The 24,192-nt window shown below is 37.5% G+C and overlaps 1 protein-coding gene across 4 annotated transcripts; it reads left to right on the top strand.

Annotated features, from left to right (window-relative positions):
- Positions 1-1,743: 1,743 nt before the first annotated feature.
- LOC113664349 (uncharacterized) lies at positions 1,744-20,902 on the top strand. Of its 4 annotated transcripts, none has more exons than XM_027179956.2 (12): positions 1,744-2,632; positions 9,749-9,811; positions 10,794-11,518; positions 11,667-11,747; positions 11,843-12,024; positions 12,141-12,337; positions 12,471-12,572; positions 12,795-12,830; positions 18,194-18,240; positions 18,541-18,862; positions 19,095-19,165; positions 19,258-20,902. In XM_027179956.2, the coding sequence occupies exons 1-12, from the start codon at positions 2,470-2,472 to the stop codon at positions 19,390-19,392; spliced, it is 2,124 nt and encodes a 707-aa protein (XP_027035757.2). In that variant the 5' UTR covers positions 1,744-2,469; the 3' UTR covers positions 19,393-20,902. The 4 variants fall into 4 exon arrangements, with proteins under 4 accessions (XP_027035757.2, XP_027035770.2, XP_027035777.2 ...); XM_027179969.2 differs by lacking the exon at positions 1,744-2,632 and adding an exon at positions 6,676-6,980; XM_027179948.2 differs by lacking the exon at positions 1,744-2,632 and adding an exon at positions 8,677-8,906.
- The last annotated feature ends 3,290 nt before the right edge of the window (positions 20,903-24,192 follow it).

Genomic DNA, 24,192 nt, shown 5'->3' on the forward strand with positions numbered 1-24,192 from the left:
AACTTCTGAGGTTTGAATCTCAGACACATCACGTCAATCACGTTTATTAGCGCTATTAGAAACGTGAGGTCCTCAACGAAAATTTATTGTGTTCCTCAGAGAATTATTATTCAAGCGCGATGCAATGCTAAAACTTGGCTGAGCACAATTACTTCTTATTTAAAACCAATATGTTTCAGGAAAATTTGATTGGAACCATGATTTTTTTTTTATTGGCTGGTTTGATATTTTCTTGTTCCACAAGAGAAAACGTGTTAGGATAGCCAAGCTAGGACTTCGCTTATAGGCGAGGAATCAAGTTTAGCCTGGAAAGCAACGGTGCCTAATTCTGAACCGTGTTTAGACATGTCTTTAGCTTTTTTCTATTTTAAGACACACCAGTATGATCTTAATGTGCGTAATAAAGTGTAGTGATATAAACTTGAAAAATAAATGCGGAATTTAGAATTGGATCACTACCAAAAGGCAATACACCGTGCAATAACGAACGTGACTCTCTGTGCATATTGATTACAGCCATGCAGATGTGAAGAACTGTTACGCAGAGTATGCAAAAATTGACATGAAATCATCTGGATCACTCTTTGAATGATTTCATTGTATGCAGTTATGTAGTTTTTTGCCTCTAGGTTCAAAAGGTTTCCAGAAAGTTACCGGATGCTTTACGGATACTCAGATCTAAGAATAGCCACAAAAGTTATATCACTGTGCTGTCAACTCGAACGAGTCCTTGCGTAAAATAAGGAATGACAACAAAAAAATATCCGACATCCTGCTTCACAACTGACTTCGTCATTTGATAACTCCAAGAATCGTGCCAAAAAAACTATGACAAATTTAGTCACTCATTCTGGTCCTAAGTTTCGCAGGCGTGTAGCGAATGCCAGTGACTTGCAGGTTTCAGAGACTAATAGACGACAGTCAAATCTTCCTTCCGTGAAAATATAACCACAAGGATATTATAAATCGTTTGCTAATCCATGATGACGTTAATAGATGAATTTAAAGTAATGGTTAGTAATAACATTCTGTAAGTGTGGAGGAAGCAACCGATAAATTATATTGGAAACGTATATCATTTATATTTGACAGTTTCTCTGCAAGCTCCAAGAGTAGAGCTAACATTAAGCTCACTTCAGAAACGTTTTACTGTCCTGTTTCAACTGTTAGCCTAAGAGCTCGTATGTTCCAGTCAAATTATCTGTATTAATAAATATTGGCCTCAAGTGATATCGCGTTACTTTGGAAACTTTTCTCATAAATAACAACAAATTAAAAATACAGGTCAAAAGTGTTAAGAATTAGCGATACTTTACAGTGACCGCAACGCACTAAGGGGTCTTTCTATAACTTCCTACCATTTTTAACAGTTACACTGACGCCATTTCTTTTCTTTCCGCTTTTTTGATAGTCTGCACAGTCAAAACAAAAGGAAAACTTGTGATCTATATGCAGACATGAGCGGAATTTTGTGTCCATAAAGGTCAAGGCAAAGCTTTAACAGGATTGTCAGATATCTACAGGAAGAACATTCCTCTCATTTACTCTGTCATTGTTTAGATGGTTCAGTAACGTAAATCTTGCTGAAATTAACTTAAAGGTTTTTGTTAAATGATATCTGCCTACTCATTGTGACCTCAAACTATTGTTGTGATACAATAGTTTCGTTCTGCATCAACCGCTGACGAATGAAGTTCACTTTCGTCCTCTAAGTTTAAGGAGGATCCAAGACTGGATTAGTTCAGTGTTCACTTAAGTTGAGCAAAAGAAGAAATTGCGATACTGAAAAGAGCAACAAGTGAATCAAGTGACAAGTGACAACTATATTTCCACTAAACTCGGGCGAGTTCATTTATAGTGGGAGAACTCTCTGATCAAAAGGATTTGGGAGGAGCGATTTAGACCTCATCATACAAAGTGCTGAGAACTTTGCGAACGACCATCTTCATAGACCGCAAAACAAATCTCGGGTTGTCGATCACCAAAGTATATACAAGTTTACTAAGAAAGTCGTACATCTGGTATACACAACAGCTGTAGCGAAAAGAGCCTTGAGAGGTTTGCAACTCAGCTTAAGGACGAGTCGACCATGGCTAAGGAGAGTATGGATCCATAAGCAACATTAAGCCACCAAGATATCTGAAAAAAAGCATCATTACAAAAGGCAATTGTTCAGACCGAAAATTAGAACCGGATCAAGACAACGAAGCTAACCTTAAGGTAGAGGTCAGAAAAGGTAACTAGTGTAAACGATAAGGAAAAGTACAAAAGCCAATCAGGAACTGACAGGACACAAACTTTGAAGGACTCAAACAGGGAATCAGGTCAAGGCACAAGCTTCAAGACAAGGCACAAGCTTCAAGACAAGACCCAAGCAGGAAGACAAGTCAAGGCTCAGGCTTCAAGACAAGACCCAAGCAGGAAGACAAGTCAAGGCTCAGGCTTCAAGACAAGACCTAAGCAACCGAGATGAATAGAATGCCCATTTTTAGACCCAGTTCAACCCTCAACGGACCATCAACTGCAACTGTAAGCCGCCTAGCACCCATAGGAACCCACTTTCCAGTTTATGGAGAAAATATTGATTATGCTATTAGAATTGTGGAACACTTTATGCATTTGCTTCCTGGAGGTAAGTCTTTATTTCTTTTTGTTCCTTACTTAGGGCAATCGTTATCAAGTGAGTTTCAGTGTTATAGTTAGATATCCACTTGCTGGCAGCCTTTTACAACGTCATTACTCTAGCCAGCTGTCACTGGCATACTACTCAATATTAAATTTTCAATCTCCGAAACTCTGATAATTTTATAATCGAGGCAATAAGCGGCACAAGCTTCTCTGGTAAATAGTATCAAGTCAGGAAATGGCTGAGGAGAAACATTTTGGCGATCTGTGCCGGATTTAGACGCAGATTACTCTCTTAGGTTTTATAGGCGGTGCGGCGGCTTTTTTGTTCAAGGAATAACATCTAGCACTTGGTATATGAAGGTTATATTTTAGAAGCTGCGAGTCTGAACAAATCATTCCAAAAGCTCCACCTTGACACATTCCGTTACCTGTTCAAGATCATGGGTCAATTTGTGCTCTTTCGTAATGTGTAAATTTTTTTTATGATAAAACCAAGCTGGGTCGCGCTCCAATCTGGCTTACATATGGTGATACTAGAAAGTAGTTTTACCGAGAAGAAAAACTTTCCACTCCGCCCAAATGAACAATACACTAGGTAGTAAAATTTAGATGGAAAGGACCTCCCACCGAAGCTCGTCCTGACTGTAAACATTGATTTGACTCTTGTCGCATCCATCAATAAAGCATACCGAACAGAGTTTGCGATAAATTTAGAAAGTTATCACGGATAGTTTTCAGCTTTTGGTGAAAATAATTCATACGAAGCTTCAGAGGGCTCTAGGCATGCCTCTCGACAAGCACTGAGTGCGCTAACGATCTCTTCAAGCTAATGCTCTTTGTACGAAAATCATCTACTGCTACAGACTGGCCAACAGTGCAATAGCCTTTTTTGGTTGTGGGGGTTCAGGACTTAAACAAGTTACCTGCCATACACTGCTATTTTCAGTGTTCATTTCCTCAATATTCAACTGCTCCAATTTCGAAATCTTTCTCTTTATTTCATGCTTGGACCTTGTCTCTCCTGAGCATACAACCTTTGGAAGTAGCGATCTAATACTGCTTAAGTCAAAATTATTTTAGTTACAATGAAGTCGATGATAGGCAGGAGCTCCTATTATAAGCAAATTACCAAATTGAGCGAGTGTCGCCACATTAAGAAAGAAAAGCTTTACTAGGGGAGCAATGAATTGTTGATGTTATTTGATCTCCAGAGCGGACTCATTTCATAATCTATAACCGTTATAGAATATAGATGTGAGGCTTACATAAAATATTGAAAGTTCTTTTTCTTTTTAAGAGCTCACATGTTTGCGAGGACGTTTGTGTTTCTTCCGCTTATTATAGCTGGTCTATCTTTTCGGGAAAGTCTGCAATTTTGTTGGTAAAAGTAACTAAAATTTGCATTGATCGATAAATATCTGTGCTCGACGAAACTGGATGCTTTATAAGCCAGAAAACAATCATTATAACTTTGAAATTAACAATTAACTTTTGCATCGGCAAATGACCGAAAGCTGCTATATCGAATAGCTTTCAAATGTTTCTAGTAATACCAAAGACAAACGCAAACAGAATTTGCGTCAATTGAATGAACGTCATACATGTATGGGATCCTTTTATCCCTGTTATCGTATTTGAAAATCCTTTCCGAGCAAATGAACCGAGTATTTCTCCTGCAGAACAATTTTTTTGCTACGCAATAGGGAAAACACATACTTTAAATTACTTCGGTCATCATTAGGCAGTCATATGACAAGACGAAACGGAAATTGAAAGCTGGAAACTCATTCAACTGTGACTTACAAATCCATCTTAATACCAAAGAAAAATACGACTTTGCTTTAATTGAATTAACGCCAAATATGCTGCTTCACTTTTGTTCCGGCTCACGTCTTATCGTGCAGACAAGTTGGGTATTTTTTTTCCTCTAAGACAATTTTTCGCTGCGCAATAGGGGATACCCCAATGTTAAATTACTGTGGTCATCAGTAGCCAATGATATGACAAGACGAAACGGAAGGTTATATAAACTTCGACCTCATACCAAACCGGACAAACCAGTAAGCTTGTCGGGACGTTCTTTCAGTTAGACCTTTAAAACCGGTTTGGAAGAATTCAAATCAAGTTTTCTATTCTGGAAAAAGTCACCCTCAAAAAAGAAGGGGAACATGATTAGTTCCTACTCGATTTTGTCCCAAGGGAAATCGCAGCCGACGGCGACAGATGTAGATTTGTCTGACATACTTAACTTCCTTGACGAAGGTATGAAATATCTCGGTGAGTTCACGTTTTGCTGAGATCGCAAAGACTTGAGTAAATTAATCTTTCGCTATTTTAGTTGCCGAAACAAACTTGCCAGAAGAGCACCAAAGGTTCATATACCCCGGTGAAAATTTTGATAACGCCGTTCAAATTGTGGAGCACTTTTTAAGCACCTTCCTCCACCAAGGTAAGCAGCTTTAGAATATGTTACTAATACAAAAGCTAGCCCTGCTGAATTCCTAGCGTGATGCTCTAAGGATTTCATATCCACAGTTTCACACTGATTCAAATACCTTTCTTTCTTTAAAAAAGTTTGAATGAAGGTATGGAGGTTTCTTTTCCCGTTTTACTCTGTTTTACCTGAATCACGCGCGCTCCTTGCGCCTGTTTTCCTTCTTATGCAAAACAGGTTCAAAATGTAACAACCTATGTATTCACACGGTTTGTTCAGTTTTAATTGAACCAACTCCTTCTTTTCCAGTTGACCGCGCACATTATGTTAATATTTCCGAATCCTCTTGTATAGAAACATCGTTGGTAAAAAAACAACATCTTGTGATTTCCAGTATTTTAATTTTTTAGGCAGAATTAGTGAAGTGCGGTATCACGGAAAAGCCTCGCTTCGCGCTTTTTATAGTTACCGCTTAAGCGAGTTCTAATTAGTCCTATCACTAAAGTACTATTTAACTTTTTTGGAAAAAGATACAGGATCACTGCTAAGTAGTTATTTGTGATGTCCAAATCCACGGAAAGGATACATATGATTCTCTCTTCAGATGAATTTTCCATCAATCATCGGAAAAAATTCATAACGCATCGTATACTATTCGACTACTTTCCCAATTGTTGCTATATCGGTTTGGAGACATTTTAAAACAGCAAATGTTCATCTGGTCACTGTAATCTTAGAGAACCGACGTGCAGCAAGCTTTGTTCAAGAAATCTTAAAACTGTCGAAGCGATTTTACGAATAAATCCCACGCAAATTACGAATTTTCTCGTTCATCTTCCCTAACAACTAAACATTAAATCGCAAAAACGTACGGGAAACAATAGAAAACTTGAGAACTGATGAAAACAATAGCAAAATAATTGAAAATAACATTTTTTTTTACACTCAAGCGCAGTAATGAAGAATATTTAGTCTTCTGACGCATATTTGGACGTCATAGCACTTCTGCGGTTTTTTTTCATAAGATTTTAATAGTTTCAGTTACAGTTGCCAAATTTTACATGACAGCACTACGCTGAGTTTGAAAATAAATGATTGCCGTGCTATTTACAACCAAAACAGAAGCGTCTTCAGAAATAATTTCGTCGACAGTGGAAGAAAATTCCCAGCTTTATCTTTGAAAATTTGGAAGAAACAGTTTTCTCGAGTATCATCATAAGACCTAAAATAAGTAAACAAAACGTACAAGCCAAAGAGGCCTACTTTTTTTGAGACGTGATAAAAATTAATTTTGATCTTGGTTAAAACACATGTTATTGTTATCAAGTTTGAGGCAAAATAAAGCAACATCATCCTTATCATTCACAGACAGACTAAACTTGACCTGCCAATCAACGTCATGTCAAAAACCTGTTTTTGTGGTTGGTCTTCTGGACGTTAAACCGGTAATAATAGAAAGCAATTTCCTGTTTCACATTCCAAACATTATGTAAGATTAAATTACCCAAAATAGAAACCATACGCATGCTCAATGTGGCTTACAGCTGCGCAATGAGATCCATTCCTTATTTAGAACGTAGCTGTCAATATTAGCCAATCATGCGGCGACATGCAGGCAAAGTCTATATAAACACCTCAATAGAGGTGTGGGAAACTGAATTCTAATTGTCAAAGCAAAAGAAGCGAAGGTTTACGTACGGCGCCAAACAGAAACCGGTCAAACTAGTTTATTCCGAAGCAAAATTTTCCTCGCTAGACTTTCCAACCGGTTTTCAGGAACTTCAATTCAAGTTTTAAACTCTTTTTACGAGAGGTCTGACCATGGAAACCGACACAATCTGGCCGCAGATGAAACAGACGACGGCCGTTAGCGAGTCGCTGGCTCCGATGAACAATGAAGTCGCCTTCACTGATATAGGTATGAGTACTTGTTCGCTTCGGCGTTCAGTGACACGATAAATTAAAATTCTAACCGTACTGGTGCACTATGTTTGTGCTATTTTTCCTTTGTATCATACTTTGAGCACATCTAAGCGAAAATTAACAGGAGCGCGTGGCGAAAGTTCGCGAAGAGGAGCGTAATCCTTTGTGTTATGGTGACGGTTCAGGTTGCTGAACAAGGCGGAAATTTACATATGGCTGTCAGACACCGCGATCATTGCGTGGTTGAATAAATTATAAGTACAATCAAAACAGCCCTCTTCTGTTGTCAACGCAATATTCCAAGATATATGACAAAACGCGCGCTCGTCTCGATTAGAACGACTAACATGGCGAAGAAAAGGTTTGCCCTTTCAGATTTCAGAGGTTATTCGGTAACTTTAGATGATACCTGATCACCTATAGTCCGATGCCACGAATTGTTCCGTAACTAAATTAGCATGAACCCCACTGATACGCTTCCTCGCTCTCGCACTCTCACCGCAGGGTATATCTTCAAACCATTGCTAACCCAGGGAAGAAGTGCTGTACAAGATTTATTTTAGGATGCAACCACCTATACTAACTTTTGATCCGTTTGAAATAATTTCTTGAAACGCGAAATTTACCTTTTTTATCCATCGTGTTATATTTGTCTTCATAATATTTTGGCATCTGCCTCACCTGGCTTGTTCAATTAAGGTTACTTTGCCAAAATTAGGCGAAGCGTGTCACAAATATGGGATTTTATTTATCTGAGAGGCTCCGGCGCGACACAGTCCAGTAGACACTCAGTAGAACTTATGTATTCGTCTTAAAGGTGTGGGCGTTTAATTTTGCGGATGTTTAGAAAACTCACCTTAAGGACCTTAAAATATTTAATTGGACTGGGTAACTATTAAATGTTCAAAACTAGGCAAAACAAAACTTGAAAACCTCAGGAAAAGAGTTGAATATGTACAAAACATTCAGTGCACTCTTACGAAATGCAAACTCGTGACTGTCTCAGAAAGCCGCATCACAGCAGCACGAAACCGAAATTTAACCCCCAGGAAATACAGAGGGAAAAGTTTAAATACTAAAAAAGCTATAGTACAAGATTCAAATACAACTGAAGAAAATAAAGGTTTAAAGTTCATTCTAGTTTACTCAGTCCCGTCAATTTCCCAGGATCATTTTGTGACCGATTGAGGAAAAACCAGGGAGCTCGTCTCAATCATGGAGGTCTTAAATTTCAGTTTTAAGTTCTGTCTGTTCTTTCTCCCCGATGTTATCTTTCCGTTCGTTTTGAACCAGATGGAGAGCACAAGTCCTCTGTTTTATTCTGATTGTGTTGCATGAAATAATTACTTTATCGTAAAAGGTTTTTGACAGACAAAATACGGCAGAAAATGCGTGTAAAGAGAATTCTTAGTTTGCTGTCACATTTATTTTGCAGTTTTTTCTAGACTGAGATAAGTTAGGAGTCAAAATAATAGTTACACAGAATAAACAAAGTACAATAAAATATAAAAGAGGGAAGCTTTCTTTGGCGAGGGAAAATTTAGACAGTTTCAAGACGCAATTTGTGTTGAGTGGGACGGCATGAAGTTCGCCAATGCGGCTAAGAGCCATCTGGTCACATTACCAAATTTGGAATGACGATGATGTCATGGTCTTGAAAACCAATAGGCGGAGCCAAAGATGATTGATATCTCCCTGCAGGCCTCGCGAGAGTTATTTCTATGGAGGAAGGCGTGTAGGAAGGTTTGTAACGGGACTAGACGCGACCAGTACTGCACGTTGTCCTCTCTTATTGGCGTTATTTTCGATTTCGGTCGGCTAGAAACAATTTTTGGCATTAATGTATGGTCGGTTTTACAGACTGAACAGATAAATTTTTGCCTTATCATGGAGTTCGGAGAGAGAAATCCGTTCGAAACAGGTATGTGGCTGGTATGCGTAATTGTGGTTAGCGCCAATTTGAATTTAACGCTTTGTTAGCAATAAATTTTTAGCTTCGTAGTGTTATTATTGAAAGGAATGTAGTCTTAAGTGTTTGCACCGAAATCTGTAGTGGTTTGCTTCGATAGCTTTCGTTTGCCGGAAAAATGGAGACGGTTATCAAAATCACATGTCTCAGCGACATTCATGCATATTCAAACACATTAAGTTTCAACATCGCTTTTAGCGAGTCACCCGTCGGCTGCTTTTAGTCTCCATCAAGTGCTGTCAATCTGTCTCTCGAGAAATCACAATGAAGGCAGATATCATATTTGTTTTCGAGGTTTTTTGTTTTTTTTCTTGTTTTTTCAAAGTTCATCACCTTTCGGGTCATGCATTCAGCTGACTGTCGAGTAAATTGTTTTTTTCGGTTGTTTGTTGTTTTCATACGTTTGCTTGCAGCCAACTAAGCATAAGCTATTAAAACTGGACTCGTAGATACTCAATTTTGTACTCGAGTATATTCTCCTATCTTAATTCGCAGTTTCGTAACTTGTCGAAAGACAAAGCTCTATCATAACCTTTCTGCAATCTTCTTGTTTACCCAACTTAGCTAATGGTTTGCACTTGCTTTCAAGCATCAAAGCCGCAGAAATTCTTATGAAACATGGCGAAATGTAGAGAAATATCGACTTAGAAAATGCACAAATGTTATTTTCAAACCTAGAAAGGAATGTACAATTGTGAAATAGCTAAACGGATATGCATTGTCGAACTTTGAACCTCTATGGCCTGATTTGTTTCGGGGAGCTTTGTCTTAGAGCCTTTATTGTTCTTTTCCAGATCAATTTTCATCAGAAACTCGAGATAAAGAGATTGAGATGTTCAATCCTACGCAATCTGGTGGTAAGTTGATATTTCCTGCGGCAAAGGTCATCATGTGATTTTTCTGGAGAATTTTTGCCTCGACGGACACCGATATGCTCGTTATCCTCTCTTGCGGGTTTTTTTTCTCCGTTTAATTTACGCTCTTAAAATCAGCAATGGGTCAACTGCTGATTCCAGAGTTTATTTGGTATTTTTCGATGTCTAATTGCCCGTCCTAAGAATTTAAGGGTTTGAAAATAGTTCGAGTTGCACAGCGGTTTGAAAGAACAACTATTTCATCATCCTTTGAGATTTACCTTTGCCCTCTGCTCTTCAAGCCCTATTTGTATATAAAAGCAGTAGAGCCTTTTATCCTTAGGGTAAATTAAAAAGGACGGTTGATGATATTACGTAACTCTTGGAACCTGGATTCAATTAAATCTGAAATTCGTATTATGTAATGCACCAGTGGGGATTGACATATAAAGAACATGATAGTCATCTACCACTGAACATTTTTGAACATTTTTTAACACTTCTTGTAAGCATGGAAATCATGGGACTGGCATTAAAATTGAAACTGGTCTTACTGCCAATTTCCTTAGTTCAAATGTTAGGTAAATTAAAGCTGTAGTCACAATAGAAATCTTTTTTTGCCATTGTTTCCTTTATCCAAAAAGTGTGTGCATAATGACCTATCTGGGCTGTGCAGAAGTCTTTTCAAATGTTATCAACAGAGGAAATCTCTTGTTTAAGAAAGTAAAGTATAATAAAAAATTCCTTCAAGAATTTGTCATCAATGAAAATCTCTATACAAGAGGTTAGTGCATCTGTGATAAAGCAGTGTTTGCTTGTGGTCATCTAAGAGATTTACACGAAGGTGGGGCAGTTTGAAGTTTTTGTCAGTGATAATAAATTGTTACTTTGTGCTTATGAACTCCATATACTAGTTATGCAACTTTTTCACTGGTCTGAATGAAACTTTTTTTCTCATTGCATTTTTGTTTTCTTTGTGTGGCAGATTTTGTTCCAATGGAGGGAGTTGCAGATTTCCCAGTTGATATTCACAACTTCTTGGCAGCTCCAGGCATTCCGGATTGTCCACCAATCTATGAACCTCTGCAGTCACCAGTTGATTCTGATTTGTCTTGCCCACCTTCTCCTTCACCAGTTTCCTCGCCATCACCAAATTCCTCCTCATCATCTTCTGAGTCGGGTATTGAAGATGTTAGTGACATGGAAGAATCAACATCTTTTCTGGCTGCAAATGGATCACTGCTTGTCAAGATGGAAAATCCATCCTCTCCACTGAATGGTGTGAATCTACCTGTTCTAAAGAGACGTGCTATCAAAAGGCGTTTCAAGAAAGAAAATGACAGCTCTGTCTTGGAAGAGCTTAACAAACTTCTTGTGGAAACCAGTGTTTCTCTGGCATTGACTTCAACGGACCAGTCTTTATCTCAGCCATGCCAAACTCAAGCTAAACTTACCAGTGAAGGGAGCATTCAGACTACAGCTTTACCAACCTCTTATACTTGCCCTCTTATTGTTGAGGCTAACCAAACCACAGTTGCATCTGAATCTCTTCAACTGTCACTTTCCAGTCAGACAACAACCACCTCTACTCTGTCTACACTTAGCACCCCACCTCCAGTTGTCTCTCAGTCTAGAATAAGGAGTAAACCAACACGGAATCATAAGAAATCTGATGAACCCAAGATTGTGATTATAGAGGAGCCTGAAGAGGTATTTTTTTCTTGGATTCCCAAAGTAATTTTCCTTCTTTTTCTTTTCATTTTGCTCAGAATGTCCTGTGCATTGCAAAGTTCTGTTTTTCATTATTTTTCATTTTTCAACTTCAGCATACTGACAATTCATTTATCCATTTGTGCAGAACTACAGAGCCAGATATGAAAGTGAAGGGTGCAGAGGTCCTATTCATGGCTCTCAGGACAATTCTTTCCCTGCTGTTAAGGTAAGTTGGCTGTATTTTTGAATAAAGTTTGTTTTGTGTTCCCAGGTGGGTTAAAAAGGTTTTATGATATTTGAAACTGTGGTTTTCATTTTTAGATTACAGGATATGATCAAGCTGTATGGATCACAGTGCATCTGACAACTAGTAGTGGCATGCCACATTACCATTCCATTCATGGACCTGGCTCTACTAAGGTACCATGTAAAGAGACTACTCTACCTGGTGGAGTACCTGCTGTTCAAGTTATGGTTGCTCCAGATACCAATATGACTGCAGTGTAAGTACCTCATGAGTATAAGTTTGTAAATTAAAAAAAAGTTTTTATCTTGGTTACAGCAGTATGACACCTGGAAACACCCTTTGCTAACTATTTCATGTTTCGACATGTCTCAGGCTTGACTCATTGAGCATCCGTAGACTGCGAAACTGGGAAGGTGACAGAGAGTTGAGGAAAAGAGGAATTGATCCAAGAACCTGGAAGAAAGAACGCAAGGAAGCAAGACTGTTGTTTCAGGCAGAGTTGCCAGAGAACAATGGCCGTCCAGCTGTTAAACTGACGTGCAAATCTAAGGTGTTCCAGTGCAGTTCTTGTGAGTAGTTTCTTACAATAACGGAACATAATGAATTTTGTCTTGTTGAAAGACTCTTATTCAAATTTTAAGTTTTATTGACAACCCTTGACAGTATCCATCAACCTGATGAAGTGTCTTTTATTTATTTCAGCTGGTCCTCCTGGTAATCCAGAAATTTGGTGGGCCAGTACAAGTGAGGGTTCCGTTGAGGGTGGTGATGAACTGGGTCTGATTGGAAAAAAGTTTCAATCAGGTAAGGCAACCATTATTTGAAAGATGTGTGGAATTCTTGTCAAGTAAACATCCACTAGGGTGCTCATTGGGCAGGCTGATGGAGATTTTTTGGGAACTATTTAGGCTAAATTTTGGTTGTTTGCTCTATATGCTCTTGTTTCTTTGTATGATTCTCCTACCAAGAGATTTCATGATGAAAACCCCTTTGTAATAAAGGCCTCTTTATTTTTTCTATTTCCAGGTTTTAAAGTGCGATTCTACTCGGTGAATTCCTCTGGTAGGCTAAGTTTCTTTTTTTTGGTTAGAAATGCAGATGAAAACTTGATCACAAGAATGAAATCAAGGTGTTAAGTTCACACATTGTTTGCTTTTTGTCAGTGATGCTTCACCTTGAACATGAGCAATGTATTGACTGACTTGAAGCAAATTCTAAGAATGATAAACTCTTTGCTTTTGTTCTTGTGATTACTGGGAATGAAATTACAATGCAACATTACAAAGATTGAATTGGAAACACTTAAGGAACAAAATGTCACTTAGTCCATTTACTTGCTTGTCAACCCATGAAGTTTGCAAACCCAGAAATTACGGTTTAAATGAACAGAAACACCTTCAAGTGAGAGACTGATTGGCATTGTACTTTGATATCCCAGCTTTAAATAGCTGTAATATTATCAACTGACATGCCTCATTACCTAAATTTGTGAACTTGAAACTGGAACAGATAATCATCTTACATTTATTGCAACAAAAAAATTCTCTATTTGAGATTTGTTTATGACCTGAGCACTTCAATTCTTTCAGAATGAAAAAGTTGTTAATTGTTTGAGCTTATTTCTTTACCAGTGGCTGATCTCAGTGAAATTCTCCTTGGGGTGAATTAAGTTCACTTGTCATTTGATGCTGGGATGGGCTCATTTTGGGAGGTTGGGTGACAAGGAGTATGAGTTGGATTTTATAAAATACTAAAGGTGTGCACTTATTTTGGCTGTAAACACGAATGTTTTCAAGTGTCACTTGGCAAACCAGTTATCATTGCTCTACATTGCTCTTTCATTATAAACAAGTTGATGCAATGCCAAGCTCATCTGTGTAGGTGCAGTACTTTTGGTTAGGAATATAGAACTGAAACACAAGCTGGAAGAAACTGAATTTTCTTCAAAGGTGATTGGCCAGTTTAAAAAAAAAAATACTGTAAGAAATAAAGTCAGGGATCAAACCTCCAAGATTGCTGTGTTGATCAGAGCTCTTTAATAGTAGTCCTGACAATAGCACTCTGCCTCAGAGTGAGCTTGATGCATACCATCAATGTTGGAAAAAATTGTTGAAAATTGATATTTGAACATGTAAACCAAAAAAAAATTTTATAATGAAATAAAAATTGGTCTGTTGATGGTTACCCTTTTCTGCTGCCTAAGCATCTCATTTGTGACATTTCAAACTCTTAATCATGTGCAGTCTGTCTGCTGTCACTTCACATCATCCTTTGCAAGCCCAGAGAATATAGAGTAAAACAAATTTGACTCAGTGAAGCTTGTGACTGTGTAGTAAATATGAAAACCTAATTGCAGTAATGTTATAGCAGAAAAAAATACTAGAAAAAGGAAAAAGCCTAAAGGAACTTATTAGCATTAATTAAACTACCTCTTGCTTTGTACTACTTTCACAGAATTTATTTCAAACTTCTTTTGAGTATCAGATGTGCTTTAGAGAGTTCAAGTGATTCCCAAAAAAATTTTTGGAAATGCTTATGCTAGATGCTAATTACTTCCAATTTGGCCCTTTCTTTTTTGTGTTTTTCTCTGATAATGTTGCTGTAATTAGGTGCATTACTTGTGGAGAAATGAGGAAAGAACACTTTAGTAGTTCTCCCAGTATTTTTTTTGAATTCCAGTGTTTGCCTACTCCTGTCTAAGGATATTCAAAGAAATTATAAAATGACAGACATTTTAAAAAACGTTGAAGATAAATTTACTGAGCCGTCTCTGAATTTCATTCATGGAGTTTTTTAGAACACAGGTCCCAGAATTGGCAGGTTGATATGAGAAATAACACCCTCTCCTTTATAAAAAAAACACATTTTCCTAGGCTTTCAAATTGTTACATGTCTTGACTAGAAACCAATAGTTGTTTCTGAATCAAATGAATATTTAAAGGCCATACAAAATGAAAATATAAATAGCAAAGTCTGGCTAGAAATTATTTGAGCTTTGTGGGTGATAATTTACTCACCTTGTGGCATATTTGAAAATATTTGTGAAATAAAAAATGTTAGCTTTTGAAACTTGTTTCAAGAGAAGAAATTCCATTTGATTAGAAGGCTGAATTCTCTTTGGCTTGTTGTATTCTTGATTTTATGGAAGAAAGCACACCAAGATAAACACTGTTCTTGTATTCACCAGAGACATTCCAAGTATCGCCAACTTAACTGTTCTTAATGTGGAACATGTTAATTGTGCTTGTATTTATATAGGGGATTTTCAATGGAGATCAGACACAGAGGCATGTCAGTTACTTTTGGGTGTAATGTCAAGAACTTTGCAAAGCCAATCGTGAAATAAAATGTACCTCAAAGCCTTGCAGAGCAATGCTTGGGTTCCATTTTCTTTGAAAGCTGAAGAGAATAGTCATCAAAATATGCAAACATTTTCTTGTTGTCATTGTCAAATTTCTGATTTGTCAAAAGGAAAATTAGCTGGAAGGAGCTAATTACAGGTTGGCTGTGCAAAGTACTGTCTTGGGGTTGCCATAGGGTTGTGGGAGGGGGGGTTGTAAGGTTTTTAACGCTGATTGCAGTTATTGCGCTTCCAGAGTTGACACTGTATTGACCGCAATGGACATTGCTCACATAATTGCTTTTTTACCGGTGGAAGCTGTGTTATACAGGTGCTCGGTGTCATCTATCTCTAAAATCGTTTTGAAATAAAAGTAGTTTGGTTGTTCGGCCTGCATTTCTGTAGACCAGAAACCTACTCTCATATTCAAGAACTTCTCTTCTCCTTTAGTTTTCTTCTCTATCTTATCTAGAACTGAATTTCAATTTCATGGTGCTTCATATGTGCAGAAAGAGATAATTTTGATGCAAAATAAGTTGATGTTCCATTTCGTGTTGCAAGCTGTATTCTAATGACCCTTATGGCATGCGTGAAACCAAACTTTTGATCCTTTTATCTCACTGGTGTTAATATGACATGTTTTTCTCAATTTCTGTGATTGTATCAGGATTGTGTTTCATTTTTGGGCTCCTTTTGGGAGCAAAGGGTGTCAAGAAAATTAGGAATAACGTTTCAGTTTCATCAAAACAGTGTTTACCAGGCTTCTCTTCAGTGTGACTTTGAGATTGTTGTTCCACCCCTTTTTATAAAGAAAACAGAATTAATCAGAGTTAATTTTGAAAGATGGTGTTCCTCAATAGCTGATTTTGGCATAATCATTGTTACTAGTGGTTTGGTTACGTCACCACTGAACTGGAGAAAACTTGGGTAGCGAGTTTATTAAACCCTGGAAAATGGAAAATTTTAAGCCCCGTTATTAAGGTCAATTATTCTGTTGAAGTAGTTCATGCTAGGTTTAAAAATCAGGTGTAAAGTTGACCAATATTCTTTCAAAAATCAGTTTTAAAAAAATTGTACAATTTTTTCAGAGTTTTGTAGTTAAAATTTTAATCCTTGAATAACTTCTGATCATACAATTGGTTCAAATATTTTTCACAATTTCATTTTGATAATAAATTGTAGACAATATAAACAAGTAACCAATTATTTACTGAGAGGTGCCATAATAAGGGGATAATGGAACTGCAACACTCAATTGTATGCTGCTTTGAAACAAACCATTTCATCTGTTTGGCAAAAGAGTTTAAAAACATCTAATAAAGAAATGTAAAAGCAGTGCTTTTATGAGAAGTCATGGTAAACAGTGTTTGTTTAAAGCAATGTGTGAGCAATTATTGCGGGTCCAGTCGACAACCTAACACTTCATTACAGTGGAAGACATTTGCGCATGAATTTTATCTCCACAGTTGCACAGTGAGACAAGTATTTTGTCTTTTTACTTTGTATTCGGTTTATTTTCTTGTTTGGAAATTGCTGTGCCTTTGTAGAGGTGTGTTCCAGCTTTTACAGGAAGGTTTCTTGAAGAAAGTGTAATCACCAGTTGATTTTACAATATTGAGGCTGTGCTGATCAGCATCCACACATTGGCTTCTGCAAATGAAGTTTGAGAATTATTCTTTCTTGAAAATTCATACTAAATTGTCCTTAGAACACAGTTTTTATTTCGCAGATTACGTGACTATAGTTCAGTTTTCCCGGTCAAAATATTCCCTACTTGAAATATGGTGAACAGGGGCATTATTGTTTGGCATCCTTGTGATGAAAGTTTGAAAAAGTTGGTTTCACCCTCTATCAAAGGCCAGAGCATATTCCGTGTTTATTTTCATTTATCAGCAGTTTGAACCAAGTTGTTTGTGACACAAGATCGTAACAGTAACCAATCTGTGTGGACAAACTATACTGGTTCAGACTTCTCAATTGCCTCTCTTTGTGTTTTGCCTTGGGACTGGAAAGTCTGTTTCAGAAATATACAGTTTGTCTTGAAATTTTGATTGGCAAATTTTTCCCATGGCTAAACATGGAGAGATCTCCTTCTTGGCACCTATGTAGAGGATGGATAACCAACATTTAGCCCTTATTAATTGCACTATATTAATGCACAGTCTCAACCCAGTGTAACCTGCATGTAAGTCTCACTTGATTTACATCATTATGTTCTTTTAGAGACAGTGAGTGATGTTGGTTGTTAATCTTCTGTTAGTTGCCATTGGTGCATGAAGGGCTAGGGGAGGACCTCATTATTCTATTTTTATCCCCATTTTTACAACTTGTACTCCTGGCCTTGCAAGGAATGGCAGTTGCAAACTCCAAGGCATATGTCCTCAGTCGAAGAGCACCTACTGTTTGGACACGTAAGAAAAAGACCAATTGAAGATGAACCCTGAACCCAGATACCAGATAATTCCATTAAATATATATGCCTTGGAGCTTATGGACTATTGTGGTGGTGTGTGTTGTTCTTTTGTGCTGTGTGTTAGATTAAAGTTGTTGTTTTATGGAATGAATTAAGAAACCATGATGAAATTGAAACAAACTTCCAAGGCCAATTTAGTTTTTGCTTTTTTTTTTTCCATGATCATTTTTTATCTCCAATCAAATTATTCCTATCATGTAAAAAACAAACAAGCTAACAAACAGAAATGTGATCCAATAAAAATATCCAAAAATATAACTGTTGTATTGATTTACCATTTCAAGTCATGCCTTTATTTTTTTTCTTAATAAATTTTCTTCATTTTTATGGCTAAGTAGGTGTATTGTACAAGTTATCTGCCTTCCTTGTAGTGGCTTCTTTGTTAGTGTGTTCATGAAGCAGCCAAGCTTGCAGCATTGAATTTCTGCACCCATACTTTCACTTGGCTGCTTGATGATGGCTAGCATGGTATCCTCTTTGCCTGGGTGGGTGCTGTGGTGGGTGGGGTGGGGAGTTTAAGGGGAGGAGAGGTTTATTAGTGCCATCTCAAGTTTCAGAGCAAAACACATTTTTGGAACTTAATTTAAATTGTAAACTTTTTTATCATTTCAGAAAATTGGGAGAGTTTTGCTGAAATCGACAAGAGTAAGTCACATCAGGTGAGCTTCTTGAGAATCTTGAGGCCAGCTAATTGGAATTTACCGGGCATGATTAAATAAATAGATTATTCAAGCATGGTTCTTGTCTCGAGACAAAGCCTCTGAGGTTTAGTGATGTAAAAGAAATCTTTCTGATTTTGTCAAATATGCTTATGTTAAGAAATGAATGATTAAATAAATGTGTTTGTCTTCAAGATTATGTGAAAATCTAGACAACAGGAATTAAACCATTAATGACTTGATTACATTTAGATGATAAAACATTGCCAATAACCTTATGTCTGCTTTTTATTTTTCAAGGGTGCTGCAGTGGTTCTCACTCCAGCCTACTGTGATACTGAAATAACCTCTCCTGTCACTGTTAACGTAGTGGTAACATTTGGAAATGGCAGAGATGCAAAATCAAGTGAACCTATTGAGTTCACATACAAACCCAAACCTAGGGTAAACTTGCTAGTTGAGGAAGTAGAAATGCATCCAAGCCTTCCCATTACTGCTACAGAAAACGTTATTACAGTGGATCTGTTTAACCCTATGGTTGAGCAGGTTGTGATGGACAACCTGCCTCAAGAAATCGTGGAGCCTGCACCAGTGCTAGTGCCCACAGTGAATGAGGAGCAAGGTAAGGCATGGGTTAAAGTAAATTCTACCCAATTTTTGGTTTATGAGTAATATCATGGATGTGTGTTGGTGGTGATTTGAGCATATGAAATTCATTGGCGCAGTTAACATATATGTGAGTGGTACTGTAGGTGAATTATCTATCTCTTGAACCTGGATAGCAAGGATGCATTTCACCTGTACTACTTCAAGCTCATAGTCTATCATGGTTAAATCTGTAATCTTGTTTTCAGACTGGCAGGCTTTGTGTGTTCAAATTGGTGAGCTACATCAAAATGGAGAGCTTTCTACAGAGCACGTCAAGGTACTTGAGCAGTTAATTGTCAGCTTGAGTGGTCAGTGAATAAAGGGATTTACATGGTATTCCTAGTAGGCTAAAAATAAATTTGTTTCTAGGAATTATGTGAATACATCAAAAGAAAGGACACTCTACTTCTGCAAGCCTTTCGTTCATCAAGAACTGCTGGCACCAAGGAACAGCTACAAGTGAACTTCAAACAATATCTCTCAGGGATGCTTTGTAATTTGTAGGTCACATTTGAACATGTAAATTAAATTATATTAATTATTGTTATAGAATTCTTATAGGCAATTTTATTATAATAAGTTTATTTCTTTCATAATTAAAAACAAACAAACAAAAAAAAACAGTAAAAGAGAATGCTGACGGTCTGTATTTTCACTGCACTGTTTACAATAGATAGAAGCATGTCATATCCCTATTTGTTTGGCTTATATCTATTTTCAACAGTGTTTTGTTGGTACAGATTTCACTAGACAACATCCACTGTAAAGGTGTTATATATCAGTTTCAAATGAAGGCAAGGTAGACTTGTTGGAAGAATGTATATTGATTATTTACTTTATTTTCTGCTCGTACAGATGTTATACACGTGAACTTCAGTGACTAACGCCAATCCCTCCTGTTTTCAAACAACACTTTACTCGATCTCTGCAAGACTTTTCTTAGATATGAGCTTAATTGAATTTGCCTGACCTTTGCAATCATTACATCTGGTGTTGGCAATGTCAACGTCTGAAATTTATTTTGTAATGGGAATTAGTCACTTGTTGTGTCCTTCTCAACCTTTATATTCAGATAGTTTTAAGTACTGAGACATTTTACCATGTTTTGATGTATGGGTTGCCACTTAATTGAATTCACTCAGGGTTAGCATGCTTAGTCAATTTGTAGATATGTGTAATCTCGCTCCTGGGAGATGAGTTTTCTAGATTCTTAAATTAAATTTCGTAGCTTTGGGTAGTGTTGTAGTTATGCCCGAGTGTGATTTCTAAACTACTGTGGCTACTTTTGTAGATTCTTTGAAGTGTAGCTATTACTAGGAGTTACTGTCCACCTTCATTAGTTATGTACTGTGTCTGTTAGCACTTAAACTTTTGTTATACTGGTTATTGCAGGTGGAACAATAATGTATGTATATGTATCAGTCAATATTTGTGAGAAAACCAAACTAAGGTAGTCGGCCTGCATTTTGTTTTGCATGCTTTCCTGTCTGATGACAGTTGAAAGCAGGCACTTCAAAATGTCGTTCTTGAATTCTGTGCGGTGTACATCCAAGTTAGTCTTAACCAGGTTGAAAGCTTTAGCATCTTGACTCTTGAGGATTTTTTAATCTGTTTTTCCTACAATGAGAAGATTCCACAAGGTATTGTGAAGGTGCAGTTGGCTTTTCTTGGTGGAAAAACTGAAGGAAATTATTAGCCTTGTTAAGACTATACATCATGATACACAGTCTGATTGTGTATGGCTCTGGAGTAAGTTAACTGTTCCTTTACTTATCTTAAAGCAGATTGACTTGAAAGGTTACATTTGCGCGGGAATGTCTGACATTAATATTATGCACAATTTTGTGTGCGTTGTTTTGTAAGATGAGTATTGTCAAAATTAATTTTAATTTATTGATATAGATTTCTCATGTTGAGTTAATGTCGTAATTTGAAAGAAATAAATGCATGATCAGTTCATTGTCACTTTGTATTCAGAGGTGAAAGTTTAGTAAAACAGGTTTTCTCCGGCAAAGTTTCGTTTTTGTTGTTTTCTCACGTAAATATCTTTTTAATTCCTGGGAGAACTAATGGAACTACTATATCTTTAACCCTTTGCACCCTGACATCAGTATGTATATTCTCCATACTGTTATCTACACATTTCCTATAGAGAAGATGAGGAGAACTTTTCTACTAATCAAGTGCCTCATTGGTTGGTGTCATTTTCTTGTGACCGTAATGGTGAATTTGAGGTGATATTGTAAGGAGAAATTAGATGCTTGTCACTCCTAGGGTTCGATGGGTTCACTTTGTAGGACATCGAATGTAACATTTCTGTTTTCTTCGGGGAGTAGTTGTTAGGTCGCTTAATTTTCCCAAAACAAATGGTCAAAGGTTGTTAGTTTGAGGCATTCGTGATTGGGGGGTGTGGCCTGGCTGATCACAGGCGGCCCAAGCTCACGTCTCGAGAAAAAGCCAACGATGATTTCATGAACGCGTCACGCGTTGTGTGACTCGGTGTTAAGTTACGGGAGGAACCGTTGAAAATTTGAACACGTTTTAAGGAATAGTATGGGAAACGAAATATGGTCGATTTACCACGATAAATATTTAGAAATTTAAATATTTTACACGTAAAATCAATAAAAGTTACTCATGCCCTGTGTATCCGTCGTAGTTTCTGGCGATTTCTGCCATTTTAAGCTTGTTTTACCATCACTGTTATCCATATCAAAAGACGAAGTGGCTAACAGTGATGGTAAAGCAAGCTTAAAACGGCAGAAATCGCCAGAAACTACGACGGATACACAGGGCATGAGTAAGTTTTATTGATTTTACGTGTAAAATATTCATATTTCGAAATATTTATCGTTGTAAATCGACCATATTTCGTTCCCCATACTATTCCTTATAACGTGTTCAAATTTTCAACGGTTCCTCCCGTAATTTAACACCGAGTCACACAACGCGTGACGCGTTCATGAATTCATCGTTGGCTTTCTCGAGACGTGAGCTTGGGCCGCCTGTGGGCTGATAAGCACGTTTCCAACTTTTTCTCAGATGCGGGGATCATTTCCTGACCAAAGGATGTTAACTCAACCTTCCTGACTCACGTACTCTATGTTATTTGAATAGAATTGTGATATTGGTATAAGTTTTCTCAGAGGAGGGTAGAGTTGTCATTCTGAATCGAGGCAAATAAATACTTTGCCGCGCCAATTAAGTGGTTTGCTGCTCCACCTCAACAGCCAAAGTTCAAATAACACCATGACCACATGGGTCATTCGTGTTTTCCCTCTCTGGAGAAGAGTTATCATGAATTTTTAAGTCGTGCATGCCATCGTGCGATGCTTTTCTTCGTTATGAGTGGTTGGTTGTAATGGTTTAACGGAACTGGGTCCGTTTCTCGAAGGTCGCGGTGACATATCGGACCCGTAAAGCTATTCTGTTTTCATTCAAAATGGGGTTTCAAAAGATTTAAAAATTGCATAGGAAGACTAGCTGCTAAAGAAACAAAATGTACTACATGGCTTGGGTGCCAGAGCCTGCCTCTTTATTCTTTAACTTTTTATTTTCAAATATGACTTGGGGCCCTTAAAGTCAGCAAGACTTCAGAGAAACGGGCCCCTTTGTCGAGTTTCGAGCGAATTGCAATTCAACGCTTTTCCTGGCACTGTGCGGCACAGATCCAACGAACTTTCCGGTTAAAAATTAGAAATGAGCATATTTGCATTGATCCATTTGTTGCACCAGTGAACACGTATCAGATACTCAGGAGTCGTGGCTATTTCATTAGTAAAAGTCACATCTATTATGTTGGTGGTGTGTGGCAGCGGGAGCCCATTCAGTGACCCTTCTATGGAGGTTGCAAATTTTGTTTGCCTGCCGCTAGTTTACTTAAATAATAAAGGAATCACGTGGAAAGAACGCGCTTCCTTTTTTACGTTCCATCTTCCTCCATTTTCAAAACCCTCAATATGGAATTTTGGCGTATTCGCGAGTTCAAGTGTGATAGTTGGCTTTATTAGAGACTGGAATTCGATCTGAAGAAGCAAAGCCTTTCAGAGTAGTATACCTCTTCTAGTCTGTCTAGACACTGAAATTCACTTTGGAAATAGCCAAGCTGTGCTGTCAGCAGCTTGTTACTTCTGGCGTAATGGAAGGTCACTCCGTCACATTTTCCATATTGATCAGAAAATCTGTTCTTAGCAAAGGATTTATTTATAACAGTATCAGTCGCTGATAAGAAATGTACACTGTAGCAATTTCATGTTCAGCCGACTTACCAAATTTCATATCAAGGTTTACCGAGCGCTGCGGCCCAATGGAATGACTAGCTTTCTTGAGACCTTTTAAAAGGCACATATCTTGATAGTTTATAGTTCTACTTGATGGTTCTACCCTAACTCAGAAATTATTTAATTTACTTTACTATTTATTGCCTCAGAAAGAAGGAAAATTGGATTTGAAGTATGGCGCCTGTCGTCTCTTAGCGGATTTTGGAGCAAAATAATAGGGATTGACCTCTCTTAGCAAGTTGATAAACGTTAGATTCCATTCTATATTTTTGTTCTTTATGGCTTGTATTTACTCTTAAACGACTCCCTGTTGGTTTTGCGCGACACTAGGAAAAAGCGAGATTGAACAAAGCCGGATGTCTCAGTTTAATTTCTCGAAAAGTATTCAATTCACCGTATCGGGGACGATTCAAAGTGGAGAATAAGAAAGAGACACGTTTTTTTTACTTTGAAACAAATCAGAGCATGAACAGGATGCCATTTCTTCACAATCGAGACCCTCTGCATGTTGTGGAATGAATCAGCTTAGCAAATTTGTTGGATCATTAGAAGTGAGGAATTAATAGTGATGGTATGCTAAGACATGCGTGGTCGAGGATGACAAGAAATAGCGGCATATTTACAGCAGCTTAATGTTTATTTAAAAATCGAAATCTGTAAGGTAGATAAATTTAAGTATTCGGGCAAGTTTTCAAGTGTATAAGCTAAGGCTGAAAGAGCTACTTGAGAGATTTCTCGCGGAGGAAAAAAGACGCTACAAAATTCAGTGCTGTAAAGCCAATCTTTGATTGAAACTAAGTAATGACTATTAACTCAGCAAGAACACTCTCACACCGGAAAATAAGGTCTACTTAAATAAAGGTTTAATGAAAAAGTCACTGCAAGTCGTACCGTTTCATGCGATTTCCTTACAAAAAGTTAAAGAATAAAGGCAATCAACTATAGGAATACGTACACGTTAAACTAGAAAAGTGCCTTTCAGTGAAATATGAATTTGGATTGTTTGAGTGCTGCTGGAGTTCAG

Source organism: Pocillopora damicornis, chromosome 13, assembly GCF_964200805.1.
Source record: "Pocillopora damicornis chromosome 13, jaPocDami1.2, whole genome shotgun sequence".
In the NCBI taxonomy this organism is placed as follows: Eukaryota; Metazoa; Cnidaria; class Anthozoa; order Scleractinia; family Pocilloporidae; genus Pocillopora; species Pocillopora damicornis.